This window comes from Theropithecus gelada, chromosome 6 (genome assembly GCF_003255815.1).
Source record: "Theropithecus gelada isolate Dixy chromosome 6, Tgel_1.0, whole genome shotgun sequence".
NCBI classification, from domain to species: Eukaryota; Metazoa; Chordata; class Mammalia; order Primates; family Cercopithecidae; genus Theropithecus; species Theropithecus gelada.
In genome coordinates, this window is record NC_037673.1 from 92,624,262 (window position 1) to 92,649,018 (window position 24,757).

General features: G+C 38.0%; 1 protein-coding gene and 1 non-coding gene across 2 annotated transcripts; both read right to left on the minus strand.

Annotated features, from left to right (window-relative positions):
• Positions 1-1,861: 1,861 nt before the first annotated feature.
• On the minus strand, positions 1,862-24,329 carry RIOK2 (RIO kinase 2). Its single transcript, XM_025389199.1, has 10 exons — positions 24,163-24,329; positions 20,219-20,357; positions 19,040-19,156; positions 18,426-18,601; positions 14,480-14,568; positions 12,486-12,677; positions 10,041-10,133; positions 8,441-8,965; positions 6,054-6,150; positions 1,862-4,219 (listed from the first exon to the last, which is right to left on the minus strand). The coding sequence occupies exons 1-10, from the start codon at positions 24,226-24,228 to the stop codon at positions 4,055-4,057; spliced, it is 1,659 nt and encodes a 552-aa protein (XP_025244984.1). The 5' UTR covers positions 24,229-24,329; the 3' UTR covers positions 1,862-4,054.
• LOC112627310 lies at positions 17,275-17,436 on the minus strand. The gene has a single exon (XR_003120147.1). It is a non-coding gene; the product is annotated as a U1 spliceosomal RNA (small nuclear RNA).
• Positions 24,330-24,757: the final 428 nt, after the last annotated feature.

Below are 24,757 nucleotides of genomic sequence, written 5' to 3' on the forward strand. Positions count from 1 at the left end.
CTTCAGGGCAGTGGGCTCCCCTCTGGCCCAGGGAAGGTCCATAAATGCTGTCCAAGAGCCAAGGCCTGGAACCAGGGACCTCAAAAGCCTACTTGGTCCTCTACTCCACTGTGGCTGAGCTGGTACCTACGGTGCAAGACAAAGTCCCCTTTACTCTTCCCTCTCTTTTTTTATTCAAGCAGGAGTCTCTGTAGGCACCACAGCTGGGAATATGCAGGGTCACACCTGAAGCCAGCACATCTCTGAGTTGTACATCTCCGGGTTGCACCCAAGGTCTATGGGGAGTACTGCCTGGCTACCACTGCTCACTAAGGGCCCCAAAGCTCTTTAGTCAGCAGGTAATGAATCCTGCCTGGACTGGGTCCTTTTAAGGCAGTGGGTTCCCTTCTGGCCCAGGGTGTGTCTAGAAATGTTTTCCAGGAGGTAGGGCCTGAAATGGGGGTCTTAGGACTCTGCCTGTTGCCCTATGCAGTTGGCTGAGCTGATATCCAAGCTGCAAGACAAAGTCCTCTCTACTTTCCTCTCCTGTCCTCAAAAATTAGTAGTCTCTCCTGGAGCTGCAAGCTGTGCTGTGTGGGATTGGGTGAGAGGTGGCATAAGTAGTCCTTTGGCCAGCCTGGTTGGTGTCTCACTAAGTCGTGTGTCTTCCAAGTCCACTGATTCCAAGCCCAGCATAGCACCAGGACTTACCCAGAAATTGCAGTCCTTGTGGTCTAGACTGCCTTTCAAGCTTATTTAGGACCCCAGAGCACATCAGCCTGTGGTGGCAAGTCTTGCCGAAATTCCAGTTCTGACCACTGGGATAGGCAGTTCCCCTCTGGCTGGGGCTGGTCTAAATGCTCCCTCCATGGGCACTGAGTTCTGCCTGGTGTTGCTTTCTGCTGTGACAGGGCAGCACTGAGTTTTAATGCAAAGTCCCACAATCACTGTACTCTTCATCCCCCAAGTACACATTCTCTTGCCACACCACGTGGCCGCTGTCAAGGGATGGGGGAGTGGTGGCATCATCAATTCAAGACTGTTTTTCCTACCCTCTTCAGTGCCTCTTTCAGTGATATTAAAAGTAGGTACTGCGATCTCTCATCTGATTTTTGGTTTTTATGAAAGTGTTTTTTTATATAGATTGTTATTCAATAATTTGGTGTTCCTGTGGGAAGGATGATTGGTGGAGGTTTCTATTTGGTCATCTTGTTCGGCCTCTACTGCAAAATGTTAATATTTTTAATGTCATTATTTACAATATTAAGGTAAAAGAAAACTTACAGTCTTTAAAATGTAACAACATAGTTTTTGTGAATGACAAAGTTTTCTATAAAAGTATTGTAGCTTTGGAGTTATATCCATACTCCTGGTTATTACACAACTGTGTAATGGCTATTCTGAACTTTAATCTCCAGCCTCCTTACACAGTTGCATAAGATGGCTCCAGTACTTCATAAACTAGACCAAGGGCAAATTAAGATATGGCCTGATGCTTTCTAGGGAGATGTTCTAAGGAGGGATAAAGAAGACTGGGCATGACGAACTGTAGCCCACCAAGAGTGCTGAATCTGTGACAGTGAAATAAACCTACACTTCAGAAAGTGCTCTGAGAACCTAACATAACTCATCCCTCTATCCTTTGTAAGCAGCAACCTGGGAGGCAGCACCAGGCAGAGTTTTTTAATTAGGCAGCTATGTATTTTGTCAGAAAATTTACTAAGCAGTTGGCTAAAAAAACGATTATCTGAGCTGCACTAACTCTGATTAGTATCTATTAAACATCTATGGTTTTGGAAAAGGCTCAAAGATAGCCAGCTATGTGCCAAAGAACAGACCAATGGCTACCAATACCACAAGGTTAGCACAAATATAAACCGCATAGTTTGTAGGAAAGGTTTATTTAATGGGGACACTAAGACTATGCAAGATGGTTACTAGAAAAACATCTTTCAGTCTGGATAAATACACAACAAGGGATCATAGTTGAAATACCAGTGACCTTCACAATAGGAAAGGTGGTCAGTTTCTGGAATTTTCCTTTTGGTAACCTGAAGAAGTCATTTTAGCAGTACTAACCATACAGTATATGTCAGGCACTGTAATAAACTCTTTACAAGTGGTACTTCATTTAGTCTTCACAACTCTGAGGTAGGTACTATTAAATGTCCCTATGTTACAAACAAAAAAATTGAGGTTAGAGAGGCTACAGAAGGTACCTGAGGTTTGGGAAGTGTAGAACCAGGATTTAAATCTGGAACTCCTAGGCAAAAACAGTGTTTTAACAATCACAATATACAGCTTTGCCACATTAGTAAAATTTAAAATTTGTTTTTGTTCATTGTTCACTATGTATGTTTTAAAATGTGAGGGTTATAGCTTATCTGTTAGGACAAACTCTAACTTCTAATTGACGGCTAGCCAAACATATCTTCAAAAAATAACTATTATACCTTAGGTTTCAACAACCAAAACAACATATTCAGAAAAAACTAAATTCCTTAACAGATCATTTATTAGTAAATCTTCAATAGCTAGCAACAATCTTTGCCCAAATGAGGTAAGGCCTCCATTTTTGACTGGAACAATTTATTCTTCGGCCCACATGAAATGTTAGGCTATTAGAGGTAAAAATCATGTTTGTCTTGAGTTTCTTAATAGCAATGGGCTTTTTATGTAGTAGATACTCAAAAATCAACTGAGTCAATTAGGTAAAGCTGAGCAGGATAAGGCTTTATTCCCAATTTGCTTTCATCACTCTGAATATAAGAAAATGATTCCAAAATAAACATCCTGTGGTTCTATTAAGCTGTTTTCAACTTTACATTATAAAAATGCTTAAAAGTCGAGAGATTATATATACAAAATGAATACCTGAATTCAAAGATATATCTAAAATGCAAAGCAGGGGTATTTAAATATTTCAATGTCTAATTTTCGAGGGAACAGGAATTGGCATTTTCTAGCTTCTATATATTTAAACCAATTTATTAGATAATGACAGGTCTTGCAAATAGCTAGTAGAGTTAATCTGGCAAAGGTGAAAGGGAATCTGCTGTCTTGATCAATCTTGGAAAAGTCTGTCCTATATTCCCTCTGGTAGAACATAATTAGGGATTCAAGTAATCCTGTTTGGTGACGGTAGGGTGATATTGCCATCTAATGGCCATTTTTCGCTGCAAGTGACCCCCTTTTCCCGCTTATGTGGCAATGAAGAGACAATAATCAGGTGCATACACTTAAGCACTCATCTTTACATCTCACTGAATTATAAAGTCCTTGAGGAAGGGACCATGGCTATGTACTTTCTTTCCTGAATTAGGTATTTGTTAACATCGAGGTGAGAACATGTTCCAGACCCACTTACATAAGCATATGAGAAAGAACATTTCATTCTTCATTCTACTCCACCTTCCCCCACCCCTAACTCTTCTGATACTCAGGCCTGCTTACAAGCTGCCAACTGGAAAAATTGTGGTGGACTATCTCAAGTAAGTTTCCATTCTAATGACCACATTACCAATGTAAGTGGCACAAAACAGATTATTAATTAATCAATTAATTAAGCAAATTATACATTACTGGTTTATCTTTACTTCCAAAGGCTTATCTTTACTTCTAAAGAAAAATAAGGCAGTGAATTCCTCCAGTTGCCAAATAAAATGCAACCAAGTAGTCGGCAGAATTTCTGAATCATTATAATGATTCTAACAGCCATGTTTTATTGAATGCTTATAATGTGCTAAACATTGTTCTAATTGCTTTATGTGCATTGTATCATATAATCCTCAACACACAGAAAACAACAAAAATGTTTAGATTTTTAAAAATATGCAAATATCTCTAATAAAGTTATTTATTTTAGTTACCCAAATTACTTTGAAAACATGGACTGCTTTGGCAGATAATTATTCTTTGCAAGACACATACTGAATGACCCAAATTTATAGATGAAAGAGAGTTTATTTATTTATTAATATATGATAACCTTGGCTCAAAAAAGACAAATGAGGGCTCAAAAAGGAATTACAGTAACTTTAAAAATATATTAAACATATCCAAGATCCTAAATATATTATTCTCCCCAAAAGCTAGCTGCTTCCATACTTGATTTGATATTTTGCATGTTTTCCCTACGTTGCTTGGTAAATATATTTGCTTCTCCTTTCTGCAATCGACGTCTGACAGCTGATTTTTGCTGTTTTGTCAACTGACGTTTCACCTTCTGTTTCACCAGTTCCTGGAAAGATTTCGTAAATTAGCATTACTAATAATGAACCATTTCAAATAGTACACTGCTAATACCTTTTCTATTTATATACTGAGAGCATGAATTTTTAAGATTCCAAACACTATATGGTACTTTCCAAAAGCACTATATAGAAACTGTTATATAGGAAAAATTAAATTCCAAACAGAAATACAGATTACATAGAAAAAATACAGTGTATAGGCAGAATTTTTAAAAAATTACCATAGTGCCACCTAGTGGTCCGTCATGAAAACTGATGGGAAAAACAAGATGAAAACTGCTTGTTCCTCTGCTTTTTAGGTTAAAAGGCTCTCAGAGTAGGTTTTGTAATAGAAAATTATTTTTGAAAGCATTCAGTATTGCTCAATATATCCAAGAATGCCTTCACAGTTTCAGCTGTAGCAATGACCTGATGGTAGCAATCACCCAAGGAAAAGTCTTCATATCTCTTTTGATCATAAATTAAAATTACTTATTAGTTAAGATATACCATGCATGGCATATGACTTACAAAATGAATAAGAAATGTGAAATAGGGTTCACAATGACCTTTTCTTTCTCTGAAACACTATAGTCTGCCATTTAATAACTGTATATAACCTTGTATCATCCAACTTGTCTCCTAAAAAAGAAGATAGCTGCAAAACGCTGCAAAGCTGGGAACAAGGGTCTTTTTTTTTTTGAGACAGGGTCTTGCTGTGTTGCCCAGGTTGGAGTGCAGTGGCAGGAACACAGTTCATGGTGGCTGCAACCTCCTGGGCTCAAGTGATCTTTCTGCCTTGGCCTCCTGAGTGGCTGGGAACACAGGTGTACACCACTACACCTGGCTCATTTTTAAATTTTTTGTAGATGGAGTCTTGCTATGTTGCCCAGGTTGGCCTGAAACCCTTGGGGGCTCAAGCAATCCTCCCACCTCGGCCTCCCAAAGTGCTGGGATCACAGGTCTGAGCCACGGTGCCCGATCAAATCTGTACTTATAATTTTATACCATTGGCTTGGCATGGTGGCTCACGCCTGAAATCCCAGCACTTTGGGAGGCCAAGGTGGGCGGATCACCTGAGGTCAGGAGGTTGACACCAGCCTGGCCAACATGGTGAAACGCTGTCTCTACTAAAAATACAAAAATTAGACAGGCATGGTGGTAGGCACCGGTAATCCTAGCTACTTAGGAGGCTGAGGCAGGAGAATTGCTTGAACCCGGGAGGCAGAGGTTGCAGTGGGCTGAGATCACGCCACTGCATTCTAGCCTGGATGACAAGAGCGAAACTCCATCTCAAAAAAAACAAAAACAAAAACAAAAAACAAACAACAACAAAAAATGTTATACCATTAACATATAAGTCCAAGTGTCTGAGGCTGTCTTATACACCTTGTAATCCTCACAGTGACCAAGCTCATTAATCTTCAGCTCATATGAAGAATGATTCATTCATCTCAAACCTGATCAATTTATCAAGTGACCTACGTTAATTTTTTGAAAGTCATCGGCTTGTATTCTAAGAAAAAATTACTTGAAATGTAATCAACAGGCTGCCTAAAATCTGAAGGACAACTGAAAAAGGAAGTATTTTGAGTTTTACCAACAAAAAGTCATTTGGCCTTCATTTTACACATGACGGTGGCAGGATACAACTCTGCCACATCCTTTGAGAAACATTCATTTATTAAAATCAAAGAAAGTACTGGTTTCAAGACTTAATTCAAAAAGCAATCAACAGAAATCTGGACCTGAAAAGCATACATTATTTGTTTAATGAGACAAGGCAATCAGATCACAGTAGTGATGTAATAAACATTCAGTACATGTTGAATGACTACTTACCGGAGGAATTGTTGAACAGCTTACAACACTGCCTGAAGAAGTGATACTCAGAGTTCTTGTTCTATACTGATTCATAGCTCCCATATTTTCTTCATCTCTAAAATTAAAAAACCCGCAATGTATCTAGTTAATTTGTATAATGTAATGAATCCCATTTGATTATATTATTTTTTGCATGCAGCAAAATTGAAGACATAAAATACTTCAGAAAGATTATATCTTAAAATTTCTGTGAAGATAAAACTACCTACTGTTAAGTTCTATATAAACAATTTTCATTTTCCAGCATTTTGTTAGTCACTATCAAAATTTTAAAACAGTAGAATGCTTTAGCCATTGAAATTTATCACCTCCCCACAATTCATCTTCCCTTTTCTAATAATCCTCTCCTCTTCTTTCACTGAACTATATAAATCTGTTTCTCCCTATCTAAATTTTTGAGACTCTTTCCACCTTCACAAACAACAGAAGATATAATGGAAACAGACAGTACTCATGATAGTCAGCTCCGCTAGGGCAGGAAAATCTGCAACCTAGAGACGAATGTTTTCACATGGCTCAAAGTTTCAATACATGGAATGTATAAAAATTCATAACTCCTAACAGTTAATATTTTTCAGCAACATCTGCTGTTTTGCTTTTACTCTGAATGAAAGTTTTGCCCAGCATGTATCCAGAGAGTGAGAACAAAATTATTGTTCCCACTCTGAGTTTAAAAGACCATTTAATCCTATGTAGGTTTTCTTCTATCACTGTGATGGTTAATTTTACATGTTAACTTGACTGGGCCTCAGGGTGCCAGATATTTGGTTAAACATTAACTTGGGTGTATCTTTGAGGGTGTTTCTGAATCCATAAACTGAGTATAGCAGATTGCCCTCCCCAGTGTGAGTGGACCTTATCCAATCCATTGAAGGCCTGATCAGAACAAAAAGGCAGAGTAAGAGAGAACTGTCTTTGAACTGGGACATAGATCCTCTCTTTTCTTTGGATGTGGACTGGAACTTACGCTACTGGCTCTTCTGGCTCTCAGCCCTTTGGATTTGGACTGGAACTGTACGATGGGCTCTCCTGCGTCTACAGCTTGTTGACTACAAATCCTGGGACTTCTCAGCCTCCATAACCCCATGGGCTAATTCCTTATAATAAATCTCCATTTCTGTTCTCTGAAGAATCCAGTCTAATACAATCACTCAAAATTCTGAGCCTCTGTCACCCCTGATTCTTTTCCTTTTAAGCTTCTGATTTTTCTAAGTTTATTATTTAAATGGCAGTAGCCCTGTGACACAGATACACAGCTATATGAAAAAGAAACAAAATTCTTATGTTTTGCTTCATGAATAAAACTGTAAAGATAAAGGTAGGCTTAAGATATAAGCCCAAATATGTACTGAAAAATGTTTAATAAATGCATTGCTGAAGTAATTTTAATTGTCATATTACCATATTGAAATAAATAAAACCAGTAGTTCATTAAACTACAGTTTGATTCTGAATAAGCTATCCCAAATCCAAAAATTAAGTTTTAGAACTTTTCCTAAACTAAGCTGAGCCTGATTAATATTTACAAAAAAAAAAATTCTTAAAAGAAAACATAGTATCATTACATAATTTTAACTACACATGAACAAAGGACAGAAGGCTCAAGGTACTAGAGAAAATTCATTGCAGATGTTTCATATAGAAAGTACATTTATTGCATGTTTTAATATTTACATGCCTTTACATAACTCAAACACACATCAGATGTGTAATTAGGAAAGTATGTGAGGAATAACTCATCCATCTAAAACCTGATCAATGTATCCAGAGACCTATAATAATTTGAAAGTCATCAGTTTGTATTTTTTTTTTTTGAGACAGAGTTTTTCGCTCTTGTCACCCAGGATGGAGTGCAGTGGCGCAATCTTCGGCTTACTGCAACCTCCGCCTCCCGGGTTCAAGTGATTCACCTACCTCAGTCTCCCAAGTAGCTGGGATTACAGGCACAGGCTACCATGCCCGGCTAATTTTTGTATTTTTAGTAGAGACAGGGTTTTGCCATGTTGTCTAGGCTGGTCTCAAACTCCTGACCTGAGGTGATGTGCCTGCCTTGGCCTCCCAAAGTGCTGACATTACAGGCATGAGCCACTGTGCCCAGCCATCAGTTTGTATTTTAAGGAAGAATTACTTGAAATTTAGTCAATAGGCTGCCTAGAATCAGGTCAACTGAAAAGGAAGCTATTTTGAATTTTTAACAACAAAAAATTATTTGGCTTTCATTTTATATATAAAGGCGGCAGAATACAATTCTGCCACATCATTTGGAAAAAACGCTCATTTACTAGAATCTAAGAAAGTATCGGTCTCAAGACTAAAGTTAAAAAGCAATTGACAGAAGTCTATACCTGAAAGGCCTGAATTCTCTATTTAATGATGACAAGGCAATTAGATGAGGGCATTCATCTTCATACTCCTCAGAGCCAGCAGGGACTCCTCCTTGAACTCTCTGACCATCTTGCCCGTTGTAATTTTCAGTTCTGTTTTTCTCCTCAGAAAATTCAGTTACAGAGTTGTTTTCAACAACCTGCCCTTTTATTTCTTCTAAAGCTTGATTGAATTCAGTCATTTCAAAACACCGTGCATCAGCACTCTCTTTTGATAAACTGTCTTCCTTTATTTGTTCAGGGTCTCCAGATGATCTGCAATAGCAGCCCTCTGATTCTTCTAGAGAGTTCTGTTCACTTTCATTTTCTGACCTATAAACCTCTGCTTTTTCTGCCACTTCTCCATCTGAAAATGAGAATTCAGATCTCTCTTCTGTTTCAATATTTTTATCATCTGGACCTAATGGATGAAGCAGTTCATCATCTGCCTGCATTTCCTTCGTGTAGCCACTGGCAGAAACCTCCACATCAAGAGTGTCTTCCCTCCTAGAAAAAAAAAGTTGTCAAGCATTGAAAGAGAGAAAAAATGTTTATCTAAGAGGAGTAAATATCTACTACTCTGATAAATTATGATTCAAGTGAGTTCAATAGCTTATATGTTAAAAATAATTTTTTCCTTTCCTAAAATGTATTTAAATGACACAGGTATACAAATATGAAAGGTATATGCTGGCTATAATTTTAAGAATAAAGTAACTGAAAAACAACAATATAAATAAAAAGGTTATAAAAACCTCAGCTTATGTTTATTAGCTTTGTAAATTAACTTTCAAAGGGGGCTAACGATTTCCTTCAGATTATGTGACTCATCCCAGATCAGAAAATATCTTCAGTGTATCAAATAAATATGAGAAAACTGAGTTTTGAGAATGCACATAATAGTTATGTCTTGAGAATCAATTAAAGATACCTCCTGGGGCCGGGCGCGGTGGCTCCAGCCTGCAATCCCAGCACTTTGGGAGGCCGAGACGGGAGGATCACGAGGTCATGAGATCGACGCCATCCTGGCTAACATGGTGAAACCCCGTCTCTACTAAAAAATACAAAAAAAAACTAGCCGGGCGAGGTGGCGGGCGCCTGTAGTCCCAGCTACTCGGGAAGCTGAGGCAGGAAAATGACATAAACCCGGGAGGCGGAGCTTGCAGTGAGCCGAGATCCGGCCACTGCACTCCAGCCTGGGCGACAGAGTGAGACTCCCTCTCAAAAAAAAAAAAAAAAGATACCTCCTGGTCCCGATAAAGGAAAAAACATAAATTTCAATGAACGTTTGGTGTGATTCCTTATGAATGAGTTACTCTCATAGCATCCAAAATAGAATAAAAGTTATTGAGTTTACAAGAAACTAGATATGTTCCCTTTCTAAAATTCAATAGCAGTGCCTTAATGGACCAAATGCAGGTATTTTCAAGTTTTTAAGTTTCAGTTATGTACTACAGAGCAATGACATCTAACAGTGACTATATGTCAAAATTTGAAAAGTTTTTTAGATGAAAATGTTAATTTTCAGAAATACACAGTCCAGATATTTAAACTATTATGTAAAGCAATGGGGAGTACAAACCTGATATCCCTAAAGGTTGGAAAAAGCTCACTTTCGTAGCTGAAACGTTTCATGAAGAAATCTCTAATGCATTTAACATCTCTGTCAAAATACCTGCAAAAGCAAGAATCATTTATGATGTAGCCTTTAATGCTCCTTTTTCCTTATTAGCCAATGACAATATCCTTATTGGTTAATGGTACTGCTGCTCCTTACAAAAGGAGATAAAAGATGTTACACAAAGGAAAAGAAGATACAAATGAGTTACCAGTGTGTTTGAAAAACTAAAATCCAAGAAAATGTCAAGGATATAAGCTGTCAATGCCATGCAGTTCCTACGGTTAGGAAAGTCAAGGTTTTCTCATAGTTACTGGTATATAGTTAGAGACACTAGGGAAAGATGAGTGTGAACCCCAGGAAATAAGATTACGGGCCTATGGTTTAGGGATAGGTTTCCACTTATTCTCCTCGTCCTGAGTCTGGCTATGCTTCCCATCAGCAACACTCACTAGAACCTCTAGCCAACTGAAAGATCTGAAGATAAAAAGATATTAATATTAAATAGTTAAGTTTGGAGACTACTGAGTTATGTTTACGGCTCTTTGTTATCCATTGGCCGATTTGCAATAATACTCAAAGGGATAAATAATGCTACAGCTTATAAAAATAATCTGACGACATGTTAATCTAGACCAAAAGTAGAATAATTTCTGAGTATCAGGCTGCCTTATGGGCCACCATAAAGCAGATTAATCACCACAAAGAGATTCAATTTTCTAGAAGATTTCCAGACAAGGGAGAATTAAGGACAGGATAACATGGAACTGACTATCTCTTTGAGAAAGATGAGTTTGGAAACAGGAAGATAATGCCTCTCCTCTTTGCTCACAGGGCACTCTGGGAAAAATATTAATATATTTTAAAAAGACTATTTTATATACGTTTACATTTCCCTACAAGACAGTAACATCTTCTAAAACATATATAGGGCTTATTTATATCTCAGTCTCTAGCAATTAGCACAGCTCCTTGGCCTCAGTACTGGTTCATAAAAATTGAAATTAAATCACAACATCTCCCCATAGAACGATGCAGCCTAAACCTAGAATGTCATCATCTGTCACACTCTGGGGGCTCCTAAATGTTCCTTTACTGTGTGACTATGTTACTCCTTATTAATAAAAATGGTGATTAGTCATCATCCAAAGAGTACTGATCACCCAAGTGCCAGGCATTAATCTTTTAGTATTATTTTGTTGAAAACATTTTAAAAATTTGTTTTCAAATGACATTTCTTTCTGTAGCATAAGTACAGACATTTTCTACTGGAAACCAGGATGAAGACAAGCTTCACTTAACAAAACTACTTTAAGCTCAATCTCTGCAAGAACTAATATACGCTATTATATAAGTGATACTAGTTGTTAGTTTAGGAAAAAAGTTTCTCATAAAGCTTGGAACAGAAAGAAAAAAAAATCCTGTTACACTCAATTGATTCATGAACCACAAGCAAATAAAAGATAAGGTCCTATTTCAGGACTTGGTTTGGTTTAAATAAGGAATGGGAAGAATATGATTATTGTAGTATATAGTGATTCTGCTCTGTGTCAGAGATAAAGTTTTATGTGAATTTTTTTTCTAATAATAAAAGCTAAAAGTCACAAGAGATAATTATCACTGGTTTGACAACTGAGTCCAGTCAAAAACCACAACTTTTATTCAGATCATCGAGCTTGCTGAGTTATGCTCTTGGAAGCAATCATGGAAGAGCAAGAAAAAGAAAAAGGCAAAAGTGGTTCTAGGGTTCCCCACTTCAGTCCCAACTTTTACCTGTTTTAACAATTGGGATTCCATCTAAAAGTCTGTTTGAACAAAGGGTTCCATATCTAAGAAAATTTGACTTTCGAAGTCTGTCAATTTACAACAAAGAAATTCAAATTCTTATGGGGAAAACTCTAGTGGTTATACGTTAACACTAGCCACTTCAAACCAGTGACTGACCTAAATAGTATCACAATACTATTTATTGTGATACCTAATAGTATCACAAAATTGAAAAATTATGAAAAAATGATTCTATTCTAAACAAACACATCCACATCCAGAATTAATAAGAGCGCGTACAGGCTGGGCGCGGTGACTCACGCCTGTAATCCCAGCACTTTGGGAGGCCAAGGCAAGCAGATCACCTGAGGTCGGGAGTTAAGAGACCAGCCTGACCAACGTGGAGAAAGCCTGTCTCTACTAAAAAAAAAAAAAAACCAAAAAATTAGACAGGTGTGGTGGCGCCTATCTGTAATCCCAGCTCCTCAGGAGGCTGAGGCAGGAGAATCGCTTGAACCCAGGAGGCAGAAGTTGCAGTGAGCCAAGATCGTGCCATTGTACTCCAGCTTGGGCAACAAGAGCAAAACTCCGTCTCCAGAAAAAAATAATAATAATAAAAATAAAAAAATAGCATGGACATACCACTCAGCATTGGGATGAGAAGTTGAAACCATCTGTGGAAAATCAATCATGGTGATATGGTCCTTTTCATCCAAAATGAGATTAAATTCATTAAAATCTCCATGAATCAGCCCATGATTTGCAAGTTTGACAATTAGTTCCATAGCTTCATCATATACTGATGCAGGATCTTCAACATGGTGTATCTGACATCTGAAAGTATTTTAAGCATGAATATAGGTTATTTGTATTCATTTATGATTTTAATGAAAGTATGTATGCATGTGAACATAAATATTATTTCCATGCCCTGGCTCCCCAGCAGTTTTCTTCTCATTCCCATCGGCACACAGATATAATATCCCCCATCTATTAAAAAAAATAGCCACACTCTGCTTCAATTCTGTATCTCTTTTCTACTACTACCTTTCTTTGATCTTTACAACCAAACTTTTCCAATTTGTTTCCTCCTACTCTCTAACACCATTTCAAACAGGCTTTCATCTACCTTATTTCAATAGCCCTTGTTGAGACTACCAATGACTTCAATGTTGCTAAAGCCAAAGGTCAATTCTTAGTCCTCATCATATGTGGTCTGTCAGTTGACCTCTTTGAATATTTCTTCACTTAACTTTTAACGCTTAACATTGGGATGAGAAGTTGACACCATCTGTGGAAAATCGATCGTGATGATATGCTCATTTTCATCCAAAATGAGATTAAATTCATTAAAATCTCCATGAATCAGCCCATGATTTGCAAGTTTGACCATTAGTTCCATAGCTTCATCATATACTGATGCAGGATCTTCAACATGGTGTATCTGATTTACAAGTCTGACAATTAGTTCCATTCTCTCCAGGTTTTCTTCCTTCCTCATAGATCATACCTTCTTAGTCTTTTCTATTTGTACTTCATCTTTTTCCTTGACCTCTAAATTCTGGAGTTCCTCAAAGGTCAATCCTATGACCTTTTATTTTCTCTTATTTAGACTCACTCTTGGTGATCGCATCCAGATTAATGGTTTAAATACCACATATACACTGATTTTAACGTAGACTTCTCTAACTCCCAGGCATCTCAAACTTAACATGTCCAAAATGGAATCTCTGATTCTGTCCCATCCTCCAACTCCAAAATGCTCTTCCTGTAGCTTTCCTGTTTCTGTACAAGGTAGCTTTCTCCCTCCAGTTAATTTGCTACTCAGGTCAAAAACTTTGGTGTCACCATTGTCTCATTCCTTCCTTCACATCCATATCCAATCCCAAATCATGTTGGTTCAACCTGCAGAACACATTCAGATTCTGACTGCTTTTCATCACCTTCACAACTATCACTGTAATCAGAATTACAACCATTTCTTGCCTAGATTATTGTAATGGCCTCCTAACTTGTCTTCAAATTATATCTTTGTCTCCCCAGAGTCTATTAATTCAGCAGGCAGAGTGACCCTCTGAAAACACTGAGATCACTGATTGATGAGATCACATCTCTTCTCTGCTCAAAATACTCCCACTCCAATAGCTGCTAATCTGAATCAAAATTTGGTAAGGTTTCACCTTATTAGTGAGACTTTTCTCGACCACCTTACATAAAACAGTAGTCTCTTGTCCCGTTAGTACTTCCTCTCTCTCTTAAACTCTGCTTTTTTTTTTTATCCATGGTACTTACTAACAATTGACAGACATTTCCTTTAGTTATTTATTGCACATCTCCTTCCATCAGAATGTAAATTCCATGAGGGCAGGGATTTTGTTTTGTTCACTATTGAGACTAAAAGGCCCTGGCACCTAACAGTCTCTTAATATGGAATGAATGAATGAATCACAGAGATTACAAAGCTCATATTGTCAGAATGAAACTGGGTTTTTAATTTGTCTTTGAGTCTATTCCTTTAAATCAATTTTTAACCTCCCAGAGGCAGTATTTCATTAACTAAAAAAAATTTTATTAAAAACCCTGAAACCTAAATTCATTTATCAGCATTCATGGCTTTAAGAATAATGAATACTTACAGTGGATAACCATTTATGAGTTCCATGACAACTGCATGACGATTGTAATCAATTGGCTTTGGAACTGGAAATTTCCTCTCATACAATGCCTAAAACATTGCAAAACAGGTGTAAGCTAATGAACAGGTCATTACTCTTTAAAGAACAATTAAATATATACCTTTCCACAGAAAAACACACAATCCTTTATAAAATTATACTTAACACATGGTTATTTATGCATAGCTTATTTATTCACTGCACAGAATAAACCATACATAAAAAGCAAATTTTAAACAAAAGTTTGAATTCACTTTTCTGCCAAAAATGAACATTTACAAAATGTTATGCACTGTGCTGGGGTTACAAAAATGAGTGTTAAAAAGTTTCTAAACAATCTAAAATTAGTGTTAAAAAGTCCCCAAGAAGCTTACAGTCTCTTGGGGTATATCCTTTCCTATTTTGTAAGTCTCTGACATTTGTTGAAATGTGCTCAAAATATTCAAATTGGAAACAAATTGTAATTTAGGAGATACTCATCTTCTGACATATTGGGAAATGAGGCATTCTAAGAGATCAGCCATTTTGGTTTATAGGGCACCAATCTTTTTCTCCAGGCCACAATATGCAATATAAACCTATTATGTGAAAAACATATACACTGTTGTTGTCTGATTCCAATGTTAAGACTCTCCATACAGCTTTTCCCCTGTGCTTATTGTCTTCAATCTTATTGTTTACAAAGCCCTGCTATTACTTTCTTTAAAATATCTCAGATTTATGCCCTTTGACATTTAGAATGCTAGTATTAGGAATGGCAAAAACTGCAATTACTTTTGCACCAACATATACTTGTAAGGAGGCATTTGTTATTTATACCTCATTACTCCATAGGTGTTCTAGCTTTTGCCATCATACCTAACCTATTCTATGTACCAATACCAGACTAACCTGCTGATGTTAATACTCCATTTAAAAATATATACATTGGACCGGGCACAGTGTCTCAACGTCTATAATCCCAGCACTTTGGGAGGCCGAGGCAGGTGGATCAGTTGAGGTCAGGAGTTCGACACCAGCCTGCCAGCATGGTGAAACCCATCTCTACTGAAAATACACAAAAAAATTAGCCAGGCATGGTGGCACATGCCTGTAGTCCCAGCTACCTGGGAGGCTAAGGCAGGAGAATCACTTGAACCCGGGAGGTGGAGGTTGCAGTGAGTTGAGATCATGCCACTGCACTCCAGTCTGGGCGACAGAGCAAGACTCCGTCTCAACAACAACAACAAAAAATTTTACATTGTCTGTAAATATTCTTTTCAGTTTGAACAACTTTTCCTGGTTTTCAAAACTCTTTAATCCACCTGTACAGTCCTAGTTCTCCCAATATTCTCTCCAGTACACACAAAGAAATGCAGTCAGGACAGTCACCTCAGTGTCACCTAAACACATAGGGCTCACACACATTCATGTCATTGTCCATACCACTTCTCTGCCAAAATGCACTGTTTTAGGGTCAAATAATACCCAAGCTTCATGGCTCCACTCAGCTCCACTCACTACCTGAAACCTCCTCCATCAACTATTCTATCACTTACTGAAGTTTCTCTAAACTCAGTATGTAATTAAAAAAAAAATTGTTCTTAGGCTTGCAGTGGTGGCTCACGCTTATAACCCCAGTACTTTGGGAGGCTGAGGTGGGTGGATCTCTTGAGGCCAGGAGTTTGAGAGCAGCCCGGGCAACACAGCAAGATCCTGTCTATAAAAGCAGGCATGGTAGCACATGCCTGTGGTCCCAGATACTTGGGGGGCTGAGGTGGGAGGACAGCTTGAGCCCAGGAGGTCAGGGCTGCAGTGAGCTGTGATCGTGCCACTGCACTCTAGCCTGGGAGACAGAGTGAGACCTTGTCTCAAAAATAAATAGATAAATAAAAGGTTCTATTTCATATGTGTTTGTGTTATCTTCTCAACTTTAAGACACAGATTGTACTGGTTATTTCTTTGGCATCCACTCCTTCACCCCACACTAAACCCCAGCAATTAATTTCAAAAGGTTGCCTATCACTTACCTTCTGTGAACAAGAACCAAACAACTTTCCACTTCCCAGATATTTTTCTTTGCTTTGTTTTTACGTACTTTTTTTCAATGTAGACCATTTTGAGCATACCCTGGCAGATCAACAGCATGTGATAAACTCAAAGATTGTGAATATTTGTCTAGAACTTGTGCTATCGCCTAGAACTCATGCTATAGCCCAATCTTTATCTTATTGTTCCTCTCTTATGAAAAATCAACATATTTAAGATGTACATTTATGTGCAACCAGATTCCATTCCTATACCTTCAATCTAAATATCCTGAAAAACACCTACTACAGTTTTGGCAAAATGTGTAAATGATCCCTACCAAGCTGCTCATTTACTGACTGAATATTACAAGATACAAACTATTAGTATAAAACAAGAAATACATTAACATGTATGGTATCAGTAATACTAATTTATACTGCCTTAAGAAATCTCCCATGATTAGTGAAAATGTAAGTATACAACCCACTCAAAGAACAAGCTGAATCCTCAAGGAACAGTGTGTTCACACACTGTAGCAATCTTCAAATTTTTTTGAAAAATGAAGATAAACTATGACAAATCATACTGGCAGAATAATAAAAACACAATATTGCCTTTTGTTTAACTTAGTTATTGTTGAATATATTTAATTTGGATATTATTATATTTAACAAACATATGCTGAACTTAATTTTGAAGGCAAAAAGTTAAAAATAAAGGTTTTTTTTTTTTTTTTAAATATGTCAGGGGAGAGTACAAATGTAGTCCGCCAGTACCCCAAAATATGCAGTCAAGTTCCAATATTTGGGGTAACTGCAGGGATCAGCATACCTGAAGTGCAATGAATAGGCCTAACCCTGAGAAAACCATCTTTGAGAGTTTGGCATTTCATCTGCCAGGTTAAGTATTTTTTTTCTATTTGGATAAATGTATGAGGTACATACAACATTTTGTTAAGTATATATGAGTAGTGATCAAGTCAGGGTATTTAGTGTGTTCATCTCCTGAGTACAATACATTTTGTTTACTATGGTCACCCTACTCTGCTATCAAACATTGAATGTATTCCTTCTAATTGTATGTTTGTACTCTAACTCACTTCTCTTCATCCTTACCTCTTAAAAACGAAAGATTTTTACCTTTTTTGTTTTTTGAGACAGAGTCTTGCTCTGTCAGCCAGGCTTGAGTGCAGTGGCACGATCTTCACTCACTGCAACCTCTGCCTCCTGGGTTCAAGTGATTTTCCTGCCTCAGTCTCCCAAGTAGCTGGGATTACAGGTGCCCAACACCATGCCTGGCTAATTTTTGTATTTTTAGTAGGGATGGGGTTTCACCTTGTTGGCCAGGCTGGGCTCCTTACCTCAAGTAATCCGCCCACCTCGGCTTCCCAAAATGCTGGTATTATAGGCATGAACCACTGCGCCCAGCCAATTTTTACAATTTTTAATATACATATAAATCTATAAATGATATTTGTTCCTTTATGTGAAACAAAAAACTAGCCAACTTATCTGAGACACTGAGGTTTCTACAGATGATAATTGCCTGGTGTTTTCAATTAGAAACAGACATATGTATAGCTATATACATTGAATAGACATATATACATCCACACATACATATTTGTGAGGTAACAGCATCATTAATTATTTTTGGCTCTTCCATCTTGTCAGCATTATAGAATGTGTTGCCCTTATGCATTCGTAACTATTTAAAATACCTTAACATAGAAGGGAAAAGAGCCCGAATAATCAACAGTTATTTAGGACTGAGTCTGCCTGTAGGAATTGAGTCTAAGGTTAGACAGATGTGGGGACAACAGAATCACACTTGTCATTAAGGCCTTTGAGACACATGTATTATTTGGCTAAAAAATGCATGACTATAAAATAAATACCTTCATATAGGCAAATTCCTTCATGGCAGAGAGACGCGATAAATAAAGCCAAGACACATTATGCCTATGTTTATGATAATCACGTTTGTTTTTCAAATTTCGAAACGAGGTTCTTCCTAGTCTGTGAAGCTTTAATGCAAATTGTTGTCCTTCCTCATTTGCAACAATGTAAATATCTAGAGGCAAAATTTCAAAAACAACCATTATTACAAGTGTATTCCAATCAGTTAAAACAATTCTAACTTTCTCTGATTTTGTTTCAAAAATGTCATTTTTCCTAATAAAGGTTGAGTATCCCTCCTTATCCAAAACCTTCAGACCAGAAGTGTTTTGAATTTTGGATTTTGGTATATTTGCACATAAATAATGAGATACCTTGGGAGTTATTAGAATAAAATTAATTCCTGGTATAAATGAACTTTCAATGATAGACTTTCAGAGAGAAAATAGTAACCTACTAATTAAGGGCACTTTCTGATTTGTATTGCTTCCAATCAACTTTCCGATTTACTGTTTAGTTAGAGAAAAGGGAAAATTAAAAGAGGAATCCTTTCTGAAGGGAAAACATAAACTAAAGCAAAGAAAATACTTTGCACAGTACTATTATCACTTACCTGATTCTTTGCCAACACCCATCTGGTTTCCAACAGACTCAACTACTTGCCTAGAAGAAAGTGTTTTCAAAGCTAGGTAATCATATCCTGCATTTGTCAACCGATAGCCCTGGACAGCTAGACAAAATCAAAGGAGAAAGACCATATTTCAGTTACACTGTACAACTAAGTCACATAAGTTCAAGTCATAAGAAATATTTAACAATGGAAAGTCTTCGTTGGAAAAAGATAAACTACCCAGGCTCACAAGTTTCCAATTTCTTCCTATAATTTGCATTTCTTCTCCAATGTACTGATAATCAAAATGTGACCTAAAGATAGGTCTATAAGTATTTGTGACGAGATAAAAGGAGGAATTTAAGTTCAAATTCTTTTTATCAATTTGATCTAGAATTTATGTCTGTTTTTGTATATCCATTATCCATTTCATTTTTCTAGTAATTTTTCTTTTGTAATTTATAAAAGGAAGGATATGTGATAGACTAATCCCTCACCACAGATGGTTTCAGAAGTAATGATCCAGGGTATGACTGCTGATTGTATTTTCCAAAGATGGTAGCCACAATATCTCTATCCTACATGCTCTTCTGCAGTACCTACATGCTCTTCTGCAGTACCTACATGCTCTTCTGCAGTATTCTACATGCTTTTCTGTAGTACCTACATGCTCTACTGCAGTATTTTATATGCTCTTCTGCAGTAGTCTATACACCCCTCTGCAGTATCTACCTGCTCTTCTGCAGTACCTACGTGCTCTTCTGCAGTACTCTACATGTTTTTCTGCAGTACTCTACATGCTCTTCCACAGCACCTACGTGCTCTTCTGCAGTACTTACAAGCTCTTCTGCAGTGCTCTACATGCTCTTCTTCAGTACTCTACATGCTCTTCTGCAGCACCTACATGCTTTTCTGCAGTACTCTACATGCTCTTCTGTAGCACCTATGTGCTCTTCTGCAGTATCCTACATGTTCTTACTACTACTCTTTCTCCACCTCCTTTGATCTGGGTGTGCCCTGTGATTGTTTTGACTAATAGGATATGGCCAAAGTATGTTTTGTCAGTTCTTTGTTTAATGCTTTATTGGTCTGGCAACTTCTCTACTTCTTGACTTTTGGAACACTTGCTCTGGTGGAAACCGATTACCTGAAAAATCACAAACGGTGCCTCAAAATACTTACTTTTGGTACGCTCCCAAGCTATGAGTTTATGTTTCACTAATTCTCTTAAAATTTTATTACAGCCACCATGTTTAAGGCTGGCTATAGAAGCAATCAAACTGCTGGGAACAATTTCATGGTTCTTCATGCCCATTTCAACCTGAAATTAAAGGAATCATTACATAATCATAATCAACACAAAGCCTTGTCTATCAAAACCCTGTGAAGAAATTAACTTCTCCTTGAAATTTTCCTGACTATGCAGTTCTCCAACTAATTCTGAGACATAATCACTTCTGTCTCTGAAAACACTTTTAAACTGCAATTTGAAATCTAATCACTGATATATATATATAGTCTTTCCATTTCAAGAGTAGGAACTGTGAATGCTAGACATACTGATGACATTTGGTAAATGCTAAAATACTTGATGACACTTAAACATTTGTCTTTAAAAACTACAGATGTGCCAGATATTTATTAAGCAGGTATTTAATGAGAAAGTACTAAATGTAGGCATTGTAGAGAATATAGATATAGATATATATATATGAATGATAGACTGGATAAAGAAAATGTGGCACATATACACCATGGAATGCTATGCAGCCATAAAAAAGGATGAGTTCATGTCCTTTGCAGGGACATGAAGCCGGAAACCATCATTCTCAGCAAACTAACACAAGAACAGAAAACCAAACACCGCATGTTCTCACTCATAAGTAGGAGCTGAACAGTAAGAAGAACATATGGTAACAGGACGGGGAACATCACACACTGGGGCCTGTCAGGGGGTTGGGGACTAGGGGAAGGATGGCATTAGAAGAAATACCTAATGTAGATGATGGGTTGATGGGTGCAGCAAACCACTATGGCACATGTATACCTGTGTAACAAACCGGCACGTTCTGCACATTTACCCCAGAACTTAAAGTATTTTATATATATATGTGCTTTTTATCTCTGAGGAATTTTTATCTCATGATGAAGATTTTTAAAAATGGTACACATCTAAGTTTATTAGAAGGTAAGAAGTGATAAGTGCTTAAAAAGGTAGCTCAGGGCAGAATAATACTTCTAGCTGAGGGATCAGTTCCAAGGAAGATACAAAACTAGAGACTGACTTTTAAAAGATGTGGGCATACAGAGAAAACAGACAAGGGGATATTAGTGAAAGAAAAAGATTTGAAAATGGCACATATGCAAGAAAGTACTGACCACAGAGAATAGCTGAGTACAATCGCAGCTCAGATGGAATAGCATATAGAGTTCATGCAAACACGGCTGGAAGATACTTCTAGGATAGAGAAGGCATTAAAATGTAGACCAAAGATTTTTATATTCTATCCTGACGAAAGCAGGAAACTCTTGAAGATGTTTAGGCATGGGAGACACATGAACAAGGTTATTTTAAGGACATTAATCTACCAGGAATATGCAAATTGGCTTACAGACGGCAAAATCTGAGGGGGTACTCTGGAGAACTAAGACAGAAGTCCAGCTCAGAGGAAAGAGCACCCAGAACAGGGTAAGTGGTAGTGGTACTGGAAGGAAGGAATTAAAGATCTTCAGAAAGTATTATGGGAGAGCTTGGCAATTAAATGTGGAAGGGTAAAGGGAATGGAAAGCCACAACTGCAAGTGAAGAGGAAAAGCAAGTTTTAAGATTATATATATATATATTTTTTTATAGAGCTTGGGAAAAGAGAAAGGGGGTAGAAAAAAATTGAATTTGGTCTGAGCACTAAGAGTCAAATAAAAATGTTTAAAGGAAAATTGGCGGCCAGGTGCAGTGGCTCATGCCTGTAATCCCAGCACTTTGGGAGGTCAAGGTGGGCAGATCATGAGGTCAAGAGATCGAGACCATCCTGGCCAACACGGTGAAACCCCATCTCTACTAAAAATACAAAAATTAGCTGGGCGTGGTGGTGTGCGCCTGTAGTCCCAGCTACTCGGGAGGCTGAGGCAGGAGAATTGCTTGCATCTGGAAGGTGAAGGTTGCAGTGAGCTGAGATGGCGCCACTGCACTCCAACCTGGTGACAGAGTGAGACTCCATCTAAGAAAGAAAAGGAAGGAAGGAAGGGAGGAAGGGAGGGAGGGAGGAAGGAAGGAAAGGAGGAAGGGAAAGAGGGAAAGAAAGAAAAAAAGAAAGAAAATTGGAAAGGGGCCTATATTTAGGAATGAAGTTATAATTAGAAAGAAAAATTGTCAATTATTTTATAGAAGTGAGAGTTGAAGATATGAAGTGGATGCAATCACTGAGCAAGAGATAATGGAAGAAAAGGAATATTTGGGAGCAGAATTGTGGGGCAAGTTCATATTGAAAGCTAAGGGCCGCTAGTCAAACAATGATTATTGATATAGGAGGAGTCAAAGAAGTAAAAGAGAAGAGAGGCCCAAGAAAGGGTACCAACACTGGTAAGATTCAACTGAGACTAGAATGTCATATTTAATGACTAAGTCATTTCTTAGTGAGCTTTACAAATAATTTAAATATTGCAGCGCCAATGTTTTGGAAGATAAATCTGGCATCATTTTGATGTCTCACCAAAACCTTAACTTTTAAATTTAACTTATTTTCCATGCTTTGTCTCTGCCTCCCCCATCCTCTAACACTCTTACTTTTGACCCCTACTTCTGTCAGAGGCATTAAGGAATGAGTGTGCTGAGGAAGCAGGAAAGGAAGGTATCTTTCAGAACTGATAGGTTTTCATAGAGAAAGTCCAGCTGATTAGAAGAATCTACATGAGAGACAAAGTAAATATTGTCTTCCAAATTTCACACTGATTTTGCATTTGATAGTTTAATCCTTAAGTGCTATTTAAGATTAATTTTAAAAATCCAACACTTGAAGCCTTAACATAATACCAGAACTGGTGTGACTCACATCGCATATCCTGTAACGTAATTACACAATATAGGTAGTTCTTATCATGGGGTTCACTTTTTACCAAAAGATAACGGCTCCTAAATAAATGTACTGCTTCACTGTACAAATGTCTCGATCTATGTATTAATTTCTGTGCCATACGACTAAGGCCATAAAATCAGATTTTGTTACTCCCCTGATCAAAAACATTCAGTGGTTACCCCCACACTCTTTACCAAGCCTCCAAGGCTCTGTAGTACGTAATCTCTCACCTTTTCCAGCTACATCTCCAACCATTAGTGTCTGTCTCACTTTGCTCCAGCCACACTGGCCTTTCCTCTCTTCAAAGACTTTTCTGCCTCAAGGCCTTTGCACTTATTACTTCTGTTTCCTCTGCCTCCAACTCTTTCCAAGGACTTCACTGGGCTGTCTCCTTCTCACACAGCTCCTACTATTCCCCCATTCATTCATTCATTTAGCGAATATTTATTCATTGTCTACCAAGGACGTGCCCCTCCTCTCCACCAGATACATATACTTTCTATGCCATTATCCTTTATCATTTTCATAGCATTTATCCATTATCCTACTTATTCGTTTACTTGATGATCTGTCTGTCTCCACTTGTCTGTTTGAATAAGTGAACCTCCTAATGTTGCTACTAAAAACCCGACAAATATGTGTTGACTGAATGAATCAGAAAGACTGCTATGCGACTGAGTCTGTTAGTAGGGAAGTCAATATTATCAAATCTTAGGAGGGGCCTTAAATCTTTCACAGCTGGTCGGAAGCTCAGGATCAGAGAAGTTTCCAGGCCACAGAGATGCGAGCGTTTGTTTTCCGCGCAAGGCGAATAGCAGCAGCAAAGAAGAAAATTATTAGAAGACGGGACCTTTGCCCTATCTGGGGGAAGGTAAGGTCCCAAACAAAACCTTTTAAAAAATCCAACTCTCTGATGCTCTCTTCTCCATTCCCAGCTTCTGCCACGTCCTGGGTCCCAGAGCGTACCTGCTCAGATCCCAGAAAACTTGCAGGAACAGGAAGAGGTCACACAGTGGTAAGAGGCAAGGGAGAATAGGAACGGCGGATTTCTTACCGCGGTCAAGACCCTGAAGTCATCTCGGCTCATGTAACGCAACTTGGCCACATTCACCTTCCCCATGGCGGCCCCTGTCCGAGCCCAGATGCCTCCCCTACGACAGCCGGAAAGCGCAAGGCAGGTCGTTATTCCGGCCTCTCTTTTACAGCTGCTGGATGGCTCGCGCACGCGCTGCGTCTTACTATAGGTCCTTGTTAATAGATAGAGGTGCTGTTCTCATTGGTAAAGGAAAATAAAACTACTTGTATGTTTTATGAAGCATATAGTATGTAACAAGTGAACGTTTTATTTTTGTGTAATTTTTGCCTTATGACTGAGTTGGCGGAGTGTAGATGCTCTCTACAATATGCCTCTTTTTTTTTTCCATATCTGTCAGGACTTGCTGCCTCAATGACGCGTTCCGCCTCTGAGAGCAAAGTGGTTACTTAATGGGAGGAGCAAATTTTTCCCGCAAACAACTACTCTAGGCCAAGTGACTTCCAACAAGAGAGGGGTAAAATAACCTGAGCTAGAGTCCAGACAACCAAATCTGTTAAAGGTAAAATGGACTGTAATCACACAAGCACGCCCTCTGCTCCTAATTGCGCCTGCT

Coding starts and splice junctions, on each gene's coding strand:
- RIOK2 (XM_025389199.1), bottom strand. CDS start 24,228: ATGGGGAAGGTGAATGTGGCCAAGTTGCGTTACATGAGCCGAGATGAC. Junction 8,966..10,040: donor CCAACCTTTAGGGATATCAG/GTTTGTACTCCC, acceptor TTTTTTTTCTAG/GAGGGAAGACACTCTTGATG. Junction 6,151..8,440: donor AGAGAATTCAGGCCTTTCAG/GTATAGACTTCT, acceptor TTTTAATTTTAG/AGATGAAGAAAATATGGGAG.